Consider the following 20,000-nt stretch of genomic DNA (forward strand, 5'->3'; position numbering starts at 1 on the left):
ATGGATCCCGCTAGGTCTGCTACAGAGAGATGTTATTCTCTAGAAGAGTAGCTCGGCCAAATTAAAGTCGATGCCGATAATTTTTTTTTAGGGAGGTGTTAACTACCAAATTAATCTACCGTAATGAATTAGGCTTTCACAAGAGTCTATCACCGAAGAGTAAGGTTCACCCAAATCAGCCCAGTCCCCATTAGCGTCAGAAAAGTGTCTTCTTTTAAACCAAGTTTGGCGGGAAAATAACCGATAGCAGGAACCCATGAAAGGAGACTCCGTATGCACTATATCCTCGCGTCAACCTTTGCGCATATCTTTCTATTTTTAGAACTAAGCCTTCAGAGGAGGCTCACATTTACATCAATTTACGTCAGTTTGCACTAAATGCGTGCAGAGCCGAACAGCTCTTGGCGTTCTAAAAATAGAAAGATACTCGCAAAGGCTAACTCATGGGGCTTGTATGGGAGAGGCAAACTCTTACTCAGGGGCTCCTGACAATAGCTCTGCACGCCTGACCAATTGGATTACATTACGTCATTCTCGCAGTCCGATGATTTTGTTGCACCTTTAGATCGGAGGACGAGGACGACTACGAATACGAATTTTCCGTTCTGAGCACGCGCACTTCGAAAAATGCAGGGCTCCAGACCTAATGCACATGCTCAGAACGGAAAACAGATACTCTCACATACTCGTAGTCGTCCTCCGACCTAAAGGTCCCTACTTATTATTTCCAATATGGCGGCGACCGGTTCAGAAGAAATTAGAAGCGAGAGTGAAGCGAGTAGCTTAGATGAAAGTTGTGTGGACTTCAGTTCAGAGAAAAGCTTCGAAATCTCATCCTCTAGCGATATTAAGCATTCTGAAAGCGGAAATATTAGAGGAAGAGCACAACGAGGAAAGCTCTGGTGTCACAGCTTTTTGTGTTCCCCGTGTTATCTGTTCCCTCGAACACTGAGCACTAGTGCTGTGTGTTTCCTCTTCGCCATAATGATAAATATGATAGCAGAACAAGAACACAGAAAGTGTCCTAAACATGGAGAAAAGCTAATCAACGGGCAAGCCCTGTAAAAACACACTTTATTTTGTCTTTAATTGCTTATATCTCAAAAACAAACTCAGAGACCCTCATTATTTCTGAAAAGTAATCAGAAGGGCAAGATGAAACTTTCTGCAAAGTTAAAAAAAATTCTGTGTAGCGGATTCAGAGCCACCTTAATTCTGCGATTTTTTTAAGATGGCTTTGAATCCACTGGACAGAATTCTTTTAAAACTTGCCAAATGTTTCATTGTGGCCTTCTAATAACTTTTCAGCAATAAAACAGGGGTCACTAAGTTCGTTTTTGAGATATGAGCAACTAAATCCAAAATATAGGGTGTTTTTGCTGGGCTTTCCCGTTGCCAAGGTAACTTATTACATCACAATAATGATCACATCCTGTTTAGAAATAACTGGTGTTTCATATGGTACCATAACATTGCTGTTTCGTGATACAGTATTGTAGCGTCATTCGATCTAAAGAGAGTGTCTTCTAAGTATTGAAACCCTTTCGAGCCTCCTTAAGGTGGCTGAACATAATTTTTGATACCTAGGCTTCATTTACCTTTGTCTCTAAAATCCTTGATCCTTTTGTCGCCAAAAATGGTAGCAAGCAAGTTAACAACACGAACTTCAGTTTTTTGATAGTTGAGCTGACGTATATGCCGTTGCCATAGCAACATCAACAAATATAAACAGGCCTCTAAAATCGGTTTTGTTTATTTTCAGAAAATCCGGTCGTTAGATTTTCTTTATAATTTGCATGTATCAAGCTTGTAACGATGCTCACAAGTTAACACTATCTTAATAATAATTTGACAGAGAGAATTTTAATTATCCCTTGTTGAAGGTTCACTGGAATATCTAGAATTTCCTCTGTTAAAGCTCAAATATTTTCGTGCCAAATTTTGTTAAATTCTAACGAGTGGTTCTCGAGAAATAGGAGTATTTCTGAGAAAGCTATTCTGCATTCAATCTCAATTTTTTTAACTTACTACGCATGCGCTGCATTTAACTGGGTTCTTTCGAGAACAAAGAAAAATCTGCGAATTGCAAAGTTCTTAGCATCGTTACCTTTTCTAACATACATTTCTCACAAAACACTAAAACCATGAAAACACTATGTTACAGATAGCGGAAGCATTGAGCAAATAAAATAACTGCTGTATTATTTTTTTGCAATCCTTGCGCGCGCGCTGCATTGCGTTAGCAAGAGCGCGCGCGAAAACTGTATTAAGGTGGCCGAACACATAGAGCAGTTTTCCATTGAGTGTCGTAAAACCAAAACCAAAGTAATTACTTTGGCCAATCAAAAAGGTCGGAGACAATCCAGTAAACCAATCAAAACTCGAAGCAATTACACGTAGCCGACACAAAGCGCGGGAAAATGTGCACGCGCGAGCCACGATTGGTTTTGGTTTCACTTCTGATTGGTTGAAAAAATGGCGCGAGAACTTTGAACCAATCACTGAGTGAAGTAATCATAAACCAAAGTAATTATCTAATTACTTTCGACACTCAATTGAAAACCACTCTAATATAAATTAAACATCTCTCTGTCAAATTATTATTAAAATGGTGTTAACTTGCGAGCATCGTTACAAGCTTGTTGTATGCAAATTATAAAGAAAATTTAACGACCAGATTTTCTGCAAATAACCAAAACCGATTTTAAAGGCCCTTCTATATTAATTCATGTTGCCATGACAACGGCACATACTTCAGCTTAACTATCAAAAAAGGGAAGGTCGTGTTGTTAACTTGCTTGCTACCATTTTTGGTGACCAAAGGATCAAGGATTTTAGAGTAAAAGGTAAATGAAACATCATCATCATCAGTCCTTTTTGCGCCATGGGACGCATAAGGCCTCTAAATGAAACATTGGTATCAAAAACTGTGTTCAGCCACCTTCAGTGACCATTAAACCGTTTGTGCAAATTTTTCTTAGCTTTCGTGAATAGATGTCTGTTTATATTCCATATATGTAAAGAATTAGAAGAAAGGTGAGCGAAATCAGCGATATTTTCACGTGCTGACTTGAACAGCTTTTAGAGCTGCGTGTGTGGCTTACGCGCGCGCGCTTCAAGCCTCCATCATATATATGAGAGGCAGAGCAAATCGAATCACTACGTGTGCAGCTAAAAATAAACGCGACGTGGGTGTGCTTTCTCTTTAAACAAAGGTTAACTAAAAGATGTACGAAAAGGTCGCTAAATTCCTCTAGGGTGGGTAGGGGAATTTCTGAAGCAGTGTTGTTTCAGTTCAGCGGATGAAAGCAATCAAACATGTAATCGTGACTAGCGCACTGAAGTATCCTGGCACAACGTTGGTAGCAAAGGAGACCTCTTTGCAGATAGATTCTGTCTGGTAAGGTTTCTTGATCACTGGTTTAGGACTGACACCATAAACCTACAATAGAACACAAAAAATTAGTCTTTTAAAATTTGTTTCTGATTGAAGGTAACTCCTCCATTCGCGAAAATGTTTTGAAAGTATGTGATTTTTTTTTTTCGATGGATGAATAGATGGGAGTTCAGCTTGACAAATACCCTGCAAACTTTCGCATGTTGCCTTCTCGATAAACAAAAAGCCAAAAAAATGTAACATGATTAGTTTAGATTAACATTCTCCTGCAGTTGTGATAACAGGTAGTCGTCCTCAGTTGAAAATCAGGCGATTAAATGAATCAATCTGAATCCAACCATGAAAAGCAACCAGTTTACCAAAAACACGCATTTTATTCCTTACAAACAGCGATACTGAGCTACACTGATACTTCTTTGGACACTCAAAAAGCATGCAGCCCTGTGTACAACAAATTACCGGTTTTGCTTTATCCACACAAAACGATAGGACAGTTTTGGTCTCGCGGTAGGCTTCTTTTAGTCCCTCGTCCACGGCCTCACTCCAGAAGGTCGGCTTCCCCAGTAATGCATAGTTCTGCCTGTAACATAAAAACATTTCTGTTTGTCCTGCCGTATTCATTCGTCTTGTCTTAAATAATAAAAAGAATGTCTGCCCATGAATAACATAATGTTCGTACACATCAAAAGTTTAACTTTGATCTGTTATAAATAATGCACGCTGACAGGGTCAACGGCGACGCCGTAAAAAAAAAAACTACGTTAAAGAGTACAGAAGCGTGCGGCACGTGTGGCATGCATTTGAGTTCATTTCATTCCAGTCTTCTGCAAACAACAATAGGGAGTTTAAGCAAAGACGACGGCTACGGCTACGGCAACGCCACAAAGCAAGAATATCATTGGTTAAAAAGGAAAAATACTCGTGTTGCACGTGCAACACGAATTTCCGTGCATTTCTTTGCCGTACTCGACAAAACAACAACGTGAAATCACCAAATCTTAGGTTTTGACGACAACGTGAGCATGTAACCACGAAACAGTCCTTTTCTGTTTTGACTTTAAAACCGTTCGCACCCATGCAGTTATAGGACAGATTGCCCGTATTGTACAAGGTGAACAAGACGGAATAACCGCGAAATACTTGCGATAGCGCTAAGTTCCATTTTGGACTGCCGTTTTCGTTGCCGTAGCCGTCGTCTTTGCTTAAACTCCCTAATGGCAGTTCTTATACGGGTGTTGGCGACTTTGGGCAATTTAATTTAATGCGTCTTTTGAATCGTCATTGAATTCGTCCCGTATAAAGACGGGCGACAGACACATTATATGTATGGACAAACTAAATCGTTTTGTGCGTCTTTGAAGACGCACTAGTTGAAGACACACATCGTTTGGTGCGTCTTTGAAGACCCACTAAACGATTTAGTTTGCCCAGACGTATAATTCAGGATAATTCGTCTCTCGCCCGTACTTTATACGGAGGAATTAAATGACTAACTAAAAGACGCATTAAAGTGGAGAACGCATGTTTCATGAGTCATGAGTCAATGGACTCACAGTCAATATAGCAATAATTTGTTGATTAAAGGCGCGTTTACACGACAGAGCAAAAACGGCACGGGCCCGACAAAAACTGGAACGGTTCGAACGGTTTTACAAAGAAACAGTGAAGTTTTATCCGTTCCGCGACGGGTCCATAGGCGCCTATGACAGGTAGCATCCAGTTGGTTGTACACAAAGCGGGGTAGAGTGAATTCTCGATCATTTGAAACCGTCACAACCACATACAAACCTTGGACCACACTGTCTCATATTTAGAGGAGAAATTATTTAATGATAATGATAATGGGCTCAAATGTATTTTAAAGATAAAAAACTGTGTTATTTAGAATTATAATAATGTTTCGATTTAACACGCGCTCTGGATGGTTATAGTCTATTAAAACCGCCTGCTTTATAAGAGTACAGCTGCACGGCTGACGCCACTGGTAGGATTTGGAAAATAAAGTTTTCCGAAAATTTTCGCCGAGTACGTGATGAAATTTAAAAAAATTCTCTGTTACAAAACAAGTAAAAAGAAGCCTCGCCTGTGATCTGTTCTGGGGATCTTCTTCCTATAACTCCACTGTGGTTCATTCATACAGCACAACGAAGGCAGTATCAGTTTGTTTACCAGCCACACTCGTTAAGCAGCTTGTTTTCCAATTGTGTTAACAACAACGTTAAGGCCATCCCCTTTTTTTTTCTCCTTTTAGCGTCGTCCGACCGACCCAAATTTTTGGCATTTTTAAAAAAAAAAAAAGGTAACGACGTTTTTAAACCACTTGATTTTCTGTCGCATAGGAGTTTCGGTAGTTGATCCTTTTTCCCACGCTGTCTTAATTTTGCAACAACATCCACCAACTTTTCCGCCATATTGATTTTAGGTTCACGTCTTGTTGTTTTCCTTGATCCACAGCTATGATGCTGGGGTACCAGCCATCTAATTCCGAGACTGCTTATGATTTTTTTTGAAGTTTGACCGACCGACCCAATATCAGGAAACGCATTCGACGCTAAACGAAAAAAAAAAGGGATGGCTTAACACAATGAGCGAAAATTCGAACCTGCATTTGATGGTTTCTTAACTTTGACTGCTTGACATTTTGACAGCTTTGGCCGTGTTTAACCATACAATAAAATATTTTGACCCATTGATTGGTCTGTTTTAGCGTGCTTTACGAGAGTACGGATGCACGACTGACGCCACTCGTACGATTTGGAAAATAAAGTTCTCCGGAAATTTCAGCCGAATGTGTGAGGAAATTATGAAGGAATTCCTTATTATAAAACAAGTTGTAAAGCACTTAGGAAGAGGATAGAGCACTTAAGAAGAAGGGACGGTCTCGTGTTTCCCCTACACATTTTTCTTGCTCTACCTACTCAGTCCTGCGTACTTTACAACAAAACAGATCACAAGTGAGGCTTGTTTATTTGTTAATTCGAATACCCTGCAATACTGGCAGAATTTAAAACACCGGCGAGAATGTGCTTTGGGGCAAAGGTCGGACTTGCACAGCACTACCGCCAGATAAGTAGACTGCAGTCGTTTTCTTTCATTTTCGGAAGGCGCGAAGCGCCGTAAGCGTGATCCTCGCGTGTGAAGCGCGCGAGCCTCACACGGCGCGTCTCTCCCCATTCTCCATCGCCGTTTCTACACTCGCTCCAGACCTTTCGTTGGAATATTTACTGCGTCTCTTGCGTTCGCAAAAAATACGACTGTTTTGCAGTCTAACAGATAAGCAGGCAAGATTTCGAAATAATTACTTGACGTATTGTTCGTCCCATTTTTGCCAAGCCGGCCGCTCACTTGACATGCATGAAGAAGTGTTTACTTTGGGATAATACAACAACAATGAGAGGCACATCTCGTCTCTTGTACCAAGACCTCCCTAAAGCAAAGGAATGAATGAATGAATGGATAAATAAATAAATGGATGACTAAAAGAAAAACATTATTTGAGGGAGAGAGTGGGTAAAGGAATGAGTAGAGAAACATTTAACTGAAACATCATTTAAAAGAATCTCCGGTTTTCAACGCCGCCTCAACTGCCAGTGAACGGTGTATAATGCTAACGACAAAATCAACAAATCCTAAGCTATTAAGCTTTTAAACGGAGGGGCTTATATCCGGTTGGGGAGGGGGGTGGGGGAGGGGTCTCGAAATGAGCCACAGCAGAGTTGATGTGAGTGTACACTATTTATGAGTCTATGAGTCAATGAGTCAATAGAGCCGTTTAGACGAGAGAAAATAAGCCGTGAACGTAGATTTTGTACCATTTATGCGGGTGTCGTGTCTTATTTAAGCCGCGGCTTATTTTCTTTCGTATTAACGGCCCTAATGAGTTAACTAAATATTTTAAGCAAGAGCCGATACAACGTAGATTTGATTTTAGTGATGTACTATATTTCGGCTGGCCAAACCAGCCTTCTTCAGGTACAATGAGAGTTTACATTGAATTGCTTCTATGTACATATATATATATATATATATATATATATATATATATATATATATATATATAGTAAATGGATGTTGACGTAATACTGGAAAAAATGTGATAAAACATGGCAGTTACAAAGATTTTGAATTCAAATACTAAGAGTCACGGAAAAATAACGGAAATCACTCGAAATAATAAACTGAAATCTAATACGTTTCTTCGCGGATATTAAGACCGTTGGGATCAAGTGTCCTGCCTTTTAAAATTAAAAAAGCTTCCCTGGCCTTACGGATCGAGTCTCTGTTAGAAAATATTTTTTCGATAGGGATTAATTGCATGTCCTTGGAGATGTTGTGGGGAGAGGAGAGGAAATGTTCTGCGACTGTAACTGCCATGTTTTATCACATTTTTTCCAGTATTACGTCAACATCCATTTACTATATATATATGTACATAGAAGCAATTCAATGTAAACTCTCATTATACCTGAAGAAGGCTGGTTTGCCCAGCCGAAATATAGTACATCACTAAAATCAAATCTACGTTGTATCTGCTCTTGCTTAAAATATTTAGTTTCTCAACTTGAAATAACGCCGATCAGATCAAGCCACTGATCCAACGTACACCGACAGGAAAATTGTCCACGGTTGCTTGCTTCGAAACTCCTAATGAGTTAGTGCAGTTAACCAAACAATAAATGAAAGCTAAAATTTCAGAGAGTGCTTAGGCCTAATCACTGAAACGAGGGCTTAGGCTTAATCAATAAATTATTGCTATATTGACTGTGAGTCTCATTGACTCATGACTCATTGACTCATTGACTTATTGCAGACTCATAAAACATGGGACCTCAGTTGATATAAATACGTTTTAAATTTACTAATTTTGATTTAAACTTTCAAGTCTTTCAAGCCTCAATATAAATCGAATGCATTTCAATTTTAGGGACAAATGGACAGAGGAGGAATGAATAGTATCCCAGACTTCTTTTTGACATCTCTCTCCAACAGGAATAGCAAAATAAAATGGCGCGCTCGGTTGACGAAATACACGATCTTCTTTGTGATTATTTCGTAGGTTTTGTCGATTATAATGGTGAGTGATTTGTGTCTGTCAATACTTTATCTCTTCGTATTTAATTTCTGATATTTATTCGTCAAGACTCACAGAAAGGTACGGGTATTTTGATAACTCAAAATGTGGTTGTTTCAAAATGTGATCACTGACCCGAAGAGAGGTTATGAATAAACAAATTTATAAAGTTGTGGATTAGAGTTTTTTTTTTCCAAATATGGACTTCACTCATGCAGATCGATATTTTTGGCGGAGAAGTACCCTGAAGTACCCACATTTTCTTATACTTTCGGAGTCGAAGGTTTTATCAAAATACACTAGTTTAACGAGCCCCCAAGTGGCACTTGTGATTTGATCATTTCATTTGAAAGCGATTGCACAAACGCGGATTTCAGATTTAACTCCCCTTTCTTGGACTACCTATGTTGAACGAAGGGATAATTAATTGGAACCAGCAAGGGAGACGTACACATCCACAGATCGACTCTCAACAACATCGGGTATTACGCATCGCCGCCGGGATGTGCCGCTGGGACCCTGGAACCCTTAGCCTATACCAGAGCTAGTTCAGCTGAATTTTGCTACCCTATACTAGAGTAAACTCCCACCGATTTCCGTCTAAATTCCGAATATCCAGAGGTGTTTCATGATAGCCATTTATTGCCACTGTTGAGGCTGAGTTAGGTAAACTTAAACTTTGTCCATTTGATTTTATAATATTATTGAGTGGGAATTTCTGATTTCCTTAGTCTTGATAAAATCTTCAACCGATTGGTCAGTTTCGTGAAAATGATACCCTATTCTAGACCGAAAGGCTATGATTTATATACTCTATCCTAGAGTAAACTGCTTGAAAACCATACCCTTCACAGCGGCACATAACTATATAGTCTATATATGGCAGTACCTCCCCCGGGTGATCACGTTACGATTTCAGTTGATAATATGAAAGGGGTCGCTATGCATTATGGGATACTATTCATTCCTCCTCTGCAACGTGAACGTAACCGGAACGCAACAAACCCGAAGCTCAGAGTTCATCTTCGCAGTCATTGTTAAGAATTTTAATTTCTAGTTCACGGCGGCGAGGCTTCCTGCTCTTAATTCTCTCGTTTATTATTGTTCCGCAATCTTTCCTAATTTTGTGTTTGAAGTAGTACAGAGTTCTACAAGAGTACTTCATATTAAGAAAACAAGGAAAACTGGAGGGGGGGCTAATATCCGGGGAGGGGGGCTTATAACCGGATGAATTTTTTTGTTTCCAAGTAGATGGGCCTATAACCAGGGGGGCTTGAGCGGGGGGTGGGGGGGGGGGGGCTTTTAACCGAAATCTAACGGTATTCCCTTAACTGGTCCACTCTCATGCAAAATAGGGAAGCCACGATAAAGTCAAACGATAGACACTTAATTGCTTTGTTTTTTCTTGTGTGCCGTCCTGATTTGAGAAGACGAATCATTTGTTAACGTGATTACACACTCAGTAGAACTGACACTGAGGCTGATTTCCCTTTCGTAAACAAGCGATGTCATTTTTGACGGTAGATGCCATTCTTAGTAACCAAGCCTTTTTATTCGGTTAGCTTTCAATAAATTGTTAGAGTTAGCCTCATTTAAATACTTTGAAATTACCAATTGGAAGCCGTCGTTTCGGTAGTGCAGAGGCTTAGTGCATTTGCTCTTAAGCCATTGAACCGAGCTCGACATCGTGCGATCAACTTTTTCTATTTTTTTTTTCTTAATTCTACTCGTGCATACGGCGAGAACTACTGAAATTTAAATTGACCAATCAGAATTCAGCAAGCGGGAAAAACTGTGCTATCTGACGTCACTTCAATTGTTCGCAATTAAAGGGTCAGAAAACCATTTAACAGGTTTTGTGGCAACTTTTTTGTCAACAAACTTTGGCCCCAAAACTGGGTTGCCGGCGAGCGGCTTTTCGAACGTCAGCTGTTGTGCTTAGGCTGCTATTTGTGCTTTTTCTAACTATTTTATGACGAATTCAGTATGATATTTTCGAATCTAGTGTAAGAAGACGTCAAAACTGTATTGATAATGTATTTATTGTTTTAACTTCGCGAAAGACTTTGGTGGCATCCTTTCGACAGGGCAGATCGACAACAACGTCGTTTGCGCACAAAAATACACCGTTTCCGATGAAAGGCAAAATGATCATCAGGGGTCCGTTTCTCGAAAGTCCCGAAACTTTACGGGCCATTTTCTGGTGTCACAATTTCTCCTGTATCTCAAAAACGGAGAGGATGTAAGTCGTCAAACTTTACGGACATGTTTCTTTTAGTTGGCTTGAAAACATGTTAAAAGATCGGCTTTCCAAAAGAAGCGGTTAGCAGTTTCACAAAGGGGCTTTTCGGGCCCGAAAAGTTTTCGGGACTTTCGTGAAACGGGCCCCAGGATAGTACAGTTTTGACTGCCGCGCGCACTGCGGGCGCTGGTTCCATATACAAGGAAGTGACATACGCTGATAATCTAGTCCTAGATTAAGTATTTTTCCTCATTTGAAAGGACGAACTTAACAGTGAAAATTGTTCTAAGTCTCGTCCAAATGGCATCGATTGTTTACGAAAGGGATAAATTCTACGCTGAGTACCCTACAAGTTTATATTTTTCCACGGTTCCGAGAGGTATAACTTAGTATGAGACACAAAAACTACGAAGAAACCACGCAGGGTATTAAAACTTGAAGAGCGCAAGTTTAGTCAGACACCCGATACTCCATTTCTCAGAGACCCGACTTAACCGGGTCAGTAATTGTGGAAGCCGAGAGAAATTAACCCAGCCCCGAATTTAGTGTGTACCGTGACAGACTAAACAACTCACTGAAAACGCGTAGCTGTAAATATTTAATGGCAGATCTCCTTATCGCCTTCTTGTTAACTTTAGCGGAAAGCAAAGCCTGACTCTACGCCAGTAGAGAGGAGTTTGTTACTCTTGGCCCTAGCCCTAGGTGGAGTGATGAATGAAATGGCAGCTTCGTTGAAGCAGATTGTTGTGTGACTGCCTTTAATTTTTTCTTAACGGCATAAATTGACTCGCCATAATACTTACCCGTGTGAAACCAGTTCTATCCGTCGAGTCATAGACACACACATTTATTAAGGCGTCCCCCTGTGAACAAATTATGAAACTTCTTTTAGACATATTATTTGGCTTTCGATTAAAAAGATCTTTAAGAGGAAAGTTAGCAACAGGTTTCAACTCACGGACTTTCAAGCCAAGTTCGATATTTCCTTTAATCCAACTTAAGTCTTCTTTAGCTAGCAATTCAGATTGAGGGAGGAATGGTCAGGGAAAATTGTGTTCAGGGAGGGAGGAGAAGGAGAGTAACGTTTCAAAAGTAATTCTTACTGGAGCAATGTGAACTTCTTTCGCCAATGTTTGAACTTCCTGCGAATAGATGAAAGAGATTTATAGTACTAGAGGTCAAGGTTAGAAAGAATTGGGTTACTGTTGTCGGCATTTACAGACCTCCACCTCATATTCCGTTATCTACATGGACGAACGAGATGCCGGCGCTCTTTGAGGCAACATCTACGTTAACAAATACTGTATTGGCTCCTGGCCCCGGACAAACCACCTAAAGAGGATAATTATTAGAAGACGTCTTAGACGTCCTCTAGTTTAAATACGGCCAGAGTCCGAAAATCATGCAGCCACGACATGATTTGTGATTGCTGGGCCAGTAGCTAATACAACTACCTCCTCTGTCGATCTACATGTATGGGGCAAGTCACTCCCCTATTTAAAAAAGATGAATTGATTAAGGCAAACTACAGGCCGGTTACAGTGTTGCCAGTACTCAACAATGTTCACGAGAAGATTTTGGCTCCACAGCTGAATGACTTCTATTTTTCTATTCTATCCGATTTTATTAGCTCGTATCGAAAGTTCCACAGGTGTGGGACGTCTTTACTGAGAATAAAGTAATGACTACTGAAAGTGCATTGCATAATGAGATATCTCTGAAAATTTGAACCCGATCTATACCCCAGATAATCTCTGAGCAATGATGCTTTGAAAAGTCGAAATTTTACAAATAATGTATGGATCACCAGCACTTTTGCCATACAAGAATTTATCAGTTTTTGATGGCTGATAACTCCCTCGTTATCAAAGGCAAAAGGCTTTGACTGAATTGGAGATTTAACTAAGGATCTGTTCACGGGGAGGTAGGTGACCCTGGATAGGTGGGGTAACCAATTTCTCTTTTTTTCACGATCGTGTTCACATGCGGAGGTGGGATACCTCAACGAGGCGGGCTGCCCGGTTAGCCGGGCCGGGTAACCAGCTTAGGTGGGGTAAGTTTTCCCCATTTCCCCACGTGAATGCGAAAGGTGGGGGTACTCCGCCTGACTGGGCCTGGGGTGTTGTTCATCCGGGTATTTATCTTTAGTTTGAATATTCCGCCGAAGCATTTGGAAACCTCACTCCAGCGCCCCCAGGCTATAAAGATTACATGTGAAGGCTCGTTTTTTTTTTCTACGGGGGAGGCGGGGTACCTCCCCTACCCGGAGTCCCCCACCTCCATGTGAACAGGCCCTAAGTTTAACTATTCCTTTTACCTTTTGAAGTCAATTTGTAAATAACACGAAGCCTCGTATGTTTTAATAATGAAACAAAATGTAAACAATGGCGTCAGCAAAGATTCCTTTAGTTTAAGTGTAATGAGCTTAAAACTTGCGTGCCTCACTAAAGTCAGCAAAACCAATATCCCACGTTTTGATCGATATATCAATACCCGGACTTCACTGACAACAAGGCTTAAATATCATCTTTCCTTTGTATAAAAGTTTTCATTATAAAGGCGCCCGCAAACGAGGAAACATTGTTGCCGAAACATTGTTTCCCGAAATGTTTCCCTTGGCGCACAAACGAGGAAACATTTTTGCTTCCGCAACAAATATTTTTTGGGGCCGCAATCGGGGAAACATTTGCTTCCGCAACAATGTTTCCGCAACATTGTTTCCTCGTTTCGGGCGCCTTAAGACAAATGAAGCGAGACAAAGCCGACTGTGGAATTGATGGAGTCGTTACGAGAGGCGCTACATTACTCAGATAGCCAGACGATTCCATTCAGAAGTCATATCATTCGTGTGAAACAATATATTTTGTGAATGAAAACTATTTCGTAAACCAAACTGGATTGACTTATATGGTCCCTTTGAGACGTGAATTACCTGGAAGTTAAAATCATAATGATAGTCTTTAGTTATCTCGGGAAGCTCTACTTCATTTCTGATGTGGCGGAGAAAGATCTTGCGGCCTAAAAAAACACACAACATTGTTCTTCGTATCACAAAAATCGCCACACGTTTTGGTTCATATTAATATAGTTGAGCTGTTCGCTCGGGCGCTTGTCCCACGATCACTGATCTTGACGCCGGTATTGACCACTGTAGTTCCACTGCGGCTTCATCAAGCCATAGTACACGACGTTTTTGAGACGCGGACGGCAACCGGAAGTAAACCTTTTGCATGCTATGCCAGGACGATAGTGTCTCCACGATGTTTAAACTAATCATCTCTGATGGAGAAAATATACTTAGCAATATAAATGTGGTTGGGTGAAGACAAGTTTGAAAGGGAATAAAGCTCACTTCCGGTTGCCATCCGCGTCTCAAAAACGTTAGAGTTTTGAAGCAAGCAACCGTGGACAATCTTCCTGTCGGTGTACGTTGGATCAGTGGCTTGATCTGATCGGCGTAATTACAAGTTGAGAAACTAAATATTTTAAGCAAGAGCCGATACAACGTAGATTTGATTTTACTGCTGTCGCATGCTTTATTGTCGACTTGAATGTCTAGCAGTACATGCAGTAGGTTGGTGGCAACTGCAATCTCGACCCCAGAGCTCTTCTTTTTTGTGCATGACTGAGGGACGGGCCCAGTCATAAGATCCGAAGCTTTGGTGACCAGAATGGTGGCAACTGGTGCTTTCCTATCCTCGCTTGGGGTCAAATATCGTCCCAGAACGTATCTATTGTGTCCTGAAGTCGTATCATGTTCTGGCACAGAAAAGGAAATCACCCCGTGTCAAAAGACAATAGAGACAATCGCCCACTTTTGTCCCGTCGCGTACCTTTTCGTCGTTGCCACGGCAATTTCCTTATAATTGGCATTTCGGAGCCATGTCAAAGAAAGCCCCAACAAGCGTAAGTCGGGGAACGCTCTCTCTACTACTAGTTCAAGTAAAATTATTATTTACCCGTCAGATGCGTGTGTGGCAGAGAAGCGAATACATTGATTCCTCCCTCTGGTAGCTTGGATCCTTTGAAGCCCTTAAGCCGAAAAAAGAGAAGACAGAATAAGAGGTTTGCAGCCAACATCCGCAGACACAGATAACTATGTTGCATGTACAAATGTTGATTGACGAAAAAGGGACCTAATAACCGATCTAAAGATATTTTGTTGACGATCGACTGTCGCTGTTGGGACATGCGCTATTGAGCTTTCTTTGGTAATGGTGCAATGAGACTATTTTGTGTCTTTTGCCGGAAGCTCTACCCAATTAGCTACTAGAACTCATTGTGAAACTACAGGTCGTTTTTATCTAGGTCCTGAATGGACAATGTGTCCAACTGGTCTTTGGGTTCTGAATGTCATGTGTCTCAGATTACCTGTTACAGAGGTCGTAGCTTCGAATCCTGCCTAGCACTGACTCTAGGACTATGATGTTTTAGCTGTTCTTTCGCCCGTTGCCAAGCAACTTGTATGCTATCCTTCTCACGGGTGCATTACACCTTTCCATCTATTCATGCATTTGTAGAATTGAGATGCAAGACCTAGATAAAAACTCTAGTAGCTCAATGGACAAAGCATCCGAATGAATGAAAAGCGTTCATTGATTCCGTAGGGATTGAGACTGCAAACTTGAAAAATAAATTTTTATTAGATATTTTTGCGGCTTTTTGTGTTATCTCTGTGGTGTGGTGATTGGGCACAAATTGCCATGTTATGGGACGCGTGGTTAGAATGAGTTGTCAGCAATCGGATCCTTGCCTTATACGCAAAGGGTTCTGGGATCGCCAAAGGTGCAAAATGTGCGAAAATGTGTGAAAATGTAAGGCGGAAACTTAATCGATGTCCAAATTGATGTCAGAAATTGATTTCGTGCCAATGCTGATACATGGCAAGTGTAAGTTTTTGTTTGAATAACTGTGAAATATGAGATAAAATTTGCTGATTAACTTCCTTGCTTGCGTAGTTTATCGTGAAACGGTCTCAAAAAATTTCAAAATTAGGAATCAATCTGGAGGAAATAACTCAATAAAGCCCTTTCAGTTGTATTTACGTGTGTATAGGCTGGCTTTTGGCCTATTTCTAAACTCAGCAATTCAAATAATATTGGCAATATGCCAAGACTCAGGGGCAACCAACGAGAATATAGTTCAAAATCATTTAAACATAGCATTATTAAACGTATTTTAGTATTTAAACAGTAGATATAGGCAGATTTTTATCCCCTAATAATTTTTCATCTGTTCGGATATCCTAGCTGAAAGTCTAGTGATCCGAAAATTATAGGGATTAAGACTTACCTTTTTGAAATTTTCAGCCAGAAAAAAAGGCTCCCTAAAGTTCTAGGTGACCTTTTTGGGGTAACAATCCGTTAAAAATGGGCAATTATACCATTTTCCAGATGTTCGAAAATCATAGGATAGGCAGCCAAGCAAGAAATTTTACAACAAATGTTCCGAAAATTCTAGATCTCAAATCGTCTTCCGAACAGATATTTTCCGAAAATTGACGATGGGTGCCCCTGTAGACTAGTGGCGATCATTGTGCTCGAAGTTACTGGCCAGAAAAGTAAAAGACTCTTTCTCTTGTTGGAATATTAAGATTTTACTCGCCCAGGAATAATAATGATGTTTTGCCGTGGGCTAGAGCTACTAATCTTGACCAATTCAAGCTTTCGATGAGTACAAAGGTTACAGAACCTCCTAATGTCATAAATCAACTTTGTACATAAGAGAGTACGATTGAGAGAGTACTGAAACCTCAAAGACCCGCTCCAAAGATCAGATCTACAGAGAACTAGTACATGAAGATGACGCTTTTGTATTGGTCGAAGTCATAGTGGAGCTTGTCAAGTTTGCTTAGATCCAGTGACTTAAATACTTGTAGTTGGTAGTTTGACAGAAAAAAAAGTTTTGTTTAACAGCTGAGGCCTATGAATTCCCAATGTCATCTATTTCTATCGAAACAGAGACTGCTTCTATGGAAGAGGAGCATTGAAACAGCTACCTAGAGGCGGGAGATTGAAATGGTTTGCTTGAGCAGAATCGTCGTAATACATGAAAGTGATTGGACCCTGACAGAGTTTGAAGAAAATAGCTAAATTAGCCGCTCAAAAACCGTTGGATTTTTCTCAATCAAACTAAAACTTAACCTATGGATTTCCTCATGTTTCTCACCGCTCATTTCATCCCTCCAAGGAGGAATAGCTCCGTAAAAACAATTTCCATCTCCGCGGACAACCACTTCTCTCCTTTGAGGAGGTAAATTTCCAGAAGCCTTTACAGGGTTCGTGCTGGATTTTGTCTATAAAATTCCAGAAGTATTCAAGGAGTTTTCAAGAGCCAGAAATTGAGTTTTCAAGGAGTCTTTATAAGAATATTTCTATGCCATACATCGTGTTTCAGTGTTTTCTTTGCTGAAAAAGCCTACCTTGATATTCCTTACCACATCCATCCTGCGAGTTAAATGCACGCATGGACATTTTAATTTTAGGATTTCAGTAATGTTTCCCTAATAGTCAATTTTGGGCTCAGATTTTTGAAATGTCTCTTTTAACTTAGCATGATGCAATCTCAACAATTTTCACCCAAGAAAAACTCCAACGAGTTTTCAAGCAGTTTTCCGCAAAATCCTTTTTTTTTCAAGGGCTTTTCAAGCACCCTTGAAGTCCAAATTAAATACCAGGGCTTTTCAAGGACTTCAAGGAGTTGCACAAACCCTGCTTTATTCGTTTACGCAAGACGTAACTAATAAGAAAACAGCCCGTGCACACGTAAATACAATTAAAAGGTTTCATTGTGTTATTTCCTCCATATTTATACCTAATTTTGTAATATTTCGAGACCATGACGAGATGTCAATTTCACAAAATTAACGTTACGGATCCTTACGCGAGCAGGGTTAATCCAAGTAAATTTTATCACATATTTCACGGTTATTCAAACAAAAACATACACTTGCCACGTATCAACATTGCCCAAATCGATTTCTGATAAAACTGTGTCGAAAAAAGCTTTGATCTGTCTCCAAAATCGTTTTTTGGACGTCGAAATAGGTTTCCACCATATATTTTCTTACAGCGACTTGAAATGTTAGCCCCCTGGCGATACCAGAGCCCTTTGCGAATAAAGAGGGATCCGATCGCTTGCAACTCATTCATTGGTTTCCGACTGTTTTCCTTGGATTTATTGCAAAAGTCTGAGTGTCCCTACAAAGGCACCTGCATCAGAGAAATTGAGAAAATGGGATACCAGGCATTTTTCACCTGTTATGGATGAGAAAATGAATGTAGCAGACAACTGCATGCATGTGGGAATCTTTAGGTTTGTAGTGGAAGCTAGTAGATAGTTGTATTTAATTTAAAGCTGGGGGAAGAGAATTGACTGAAGTAATAGATTTCCTGTGCATGATAAGGTAGCGCCGACGCAGTCGTCGATGTAACGTCTTTAGTCCACTTTACTGAGAGTAGTTTGTTTCACTTCGATTTAGACTTCGAAAAGGCTGGCATAGCACGGTCGCCTCATTTCTCTCAGAGTATAATGTACCAAAACCTGGACTCAGTTGTTCAAAATCCACCGAATAAATCACTATCCATTGTACAGCGCAAATTGGTTTCCACTGGAGAGTGATTTATCCGGCTGATATAGCGCTATCCATCTTTTGAACAACTGGAGCCAGATCTTTCTAAACGTTGACTGCATCGGTGCTCGCACTACCTCATCAAGCAGAGAGAGCGGAACTTAACCTATTCATTACATGAATCACGGCGATGGGTTCAGTAACGCTCCAAACATCAGCTAGGAAATGTTTCTTACTGTGATCAATTTACCTTGATCAACTCATCTGATAAAAAACCAAATTTTCGTTTAGAGCAGTTTTCAATTGACCGTCGAAAGTAATAGTCCAGTTTCGAGTTCGGCATGACCGCTGAATAAAAGCATTGAGAGCGCATGTTCCTCCAGCGAGAAGATGACTTGTTTACAACTCGAGCTCTGTCTATTGTTTAAATTTCAAATTTCAGGCACCCGCCGGTTTTGTGAATACTTTACTTTAGGTCGAAACTCAACCTGTACAGGAACCCATGACCCGGAGCCTACAACTCTACTGTGTTCGTGTAACGGCGTTTTCACAGACCGATTTATTTTTAGATTGAATTTCCCGCGAATGAGACTCCCACAGGAACCCGATGATCAATTACAAGAAATTAAGCTGACGTCATAGGGTCACCGAACCGGAACTGCCTTTGTTTTTTGACCTAATTCGCGGGAAGGGCTAGTCTTAAAATAAACCTACTTGTGAAAACGCCGTTTCACAGACGCTGTAAGGAAGTTGCACGCTCCATGCAGATGGGCTCCTGACCTGTATCAATGTGTCATTGGTGTTTGTATTCAGCGGTAATTTTAAAATTCGATAAGGGACCATTACGCGATTGCAATTGCAGCCACGCTTAGTGATTGGTTTAAAAATCCGCGCAAGTTTATCAACTAATGAGAAGGAAAACCAAAACAAACGCGACTTGAACGGGCGACTTTTCCCGCGCTTGGAGCAAGTTACATGAAATTACTACGAATTTGGATTGGTTCATTGTAAGGTTTGCACCTGCTGTGATTGGTCGAAGTAATCACTTTGGTGTTTGTTTTACAACACTCAATTGAAAACCGCTCTAATTAAGAAAATAAAAAGAAGGAAAAGTTCCGACAACCATTCTATTTATCTCCAATTTAGTTTCTCAGTCAACTCATGAAGGCAAACAGACTTATCCTTTTACAATCAATATACATGGTAAGGCAACACACCTGTCTGGTGCAGTTAGAACTACAGAAGCCATTGATTTCCCAGTTTTTTTCTTTTGGCGGAATCATAAGTGCATAATCTGTTCTTGCTCCTACCATCAATAGCCCCGAATCGTATTTTCTCAGCTGTTTGGTGTAGTAAAACCGCAACCCAGAACTGTCAATTATTCCTTTAAAAAGCAAAAGGAAACATTATGATATGAAGGCGCTTGTTAGATTCAACATTTGTATTTCAATCTCTCTGTGCATCCTGTTATATGCGACATTCGTGTGTGCGTTCCCCATCCAACGTTTTTGTTTAATTTAATTTTCAAGTGGCTCACCGCCCTCAGATTGCAACATGTATGTTCCGCAGCCCAGCCTTCTCGTTAAGACATTGAACTCCACTGATTTAACCGGTCGAGTTCGCGTTACGGTCGAGTTCGCGTTCAAGGATAAAATTCCTCAAATTCGGTTTTACAGTTGCAACTGAATTATGAAAATTTATTTCGGACAAGACAATATTG

At 40.4% G+C, this 20,000-nt stretch overlaps 1 protein-coding gene across 1 annotated transcript in view; it reads right to left on the reverse strand.

Annotated features, from left to right (window-relative positions):
• Nucleotides 1–2,958: 2,958 nt before the first annotated feature.
• The window catches only part of LOC138015309 (DBH-like monooxygenase protein 1 homolog), a 35,181-nt gene continuing 18,139 nt past the window's right edge, over nucleotides 2,959–20,000 (reverse strand). The window contains exons 7-14 of the mRNA XM_068862296.1: nucleotides 19,498–19,664; nucleotides 14,670–14,742; nucleotides 13,643–13,728; nucleotides 11,814–11,852; nucleotides 11,514–11,573; nucleotides 6,700–6,824; nucleotides 3,857–3,977; nucleotides 2,959–3,442 (exon numbers count right to left, since the gene is read on the reverse strand). Of these exons, the coding sequence (XP_068718397.1) occupies nucleotides 3,296–3,442; nucleotides 3,857–3,977; nucleotides 6,700–6,824; nucleotides 11,514–11,573; nucleotides 11,814–11,852; nucleotides 13,643–13,728; nucleotides 14,670–14,742; nucleotides 19,498–19,664 (818 nt within the window). The 3' untranslated portion in view covers nucleotides 2,959–3,295. The remainder of the gene's footprint in view (nucleotides 3,443–3,856; nucleotides 3,978–6,699; nucleotides 6,825–11,513; nucleotides 11,574–11,813; nucleotides 11,853–13,642; nucleotides 13,729–14,669; nucleotides 14,743–19,497; nucleotides 19,665–20,000) is intronic.

Source organism: Montipora capricornis, chromosome 9, assembly GCF_036669925.1.
Source record: "Montipora capricornis isolate CH-2021 chromosome 9, ASM3666992v2, whole genome shotgun sequence".
Taxonomy (NCBI): Eukaryota; Metazoa; Cnidaria; class Anthozoa; order Scleractinia; family Acroporidae; genus Montipora; species Montipora capricornis.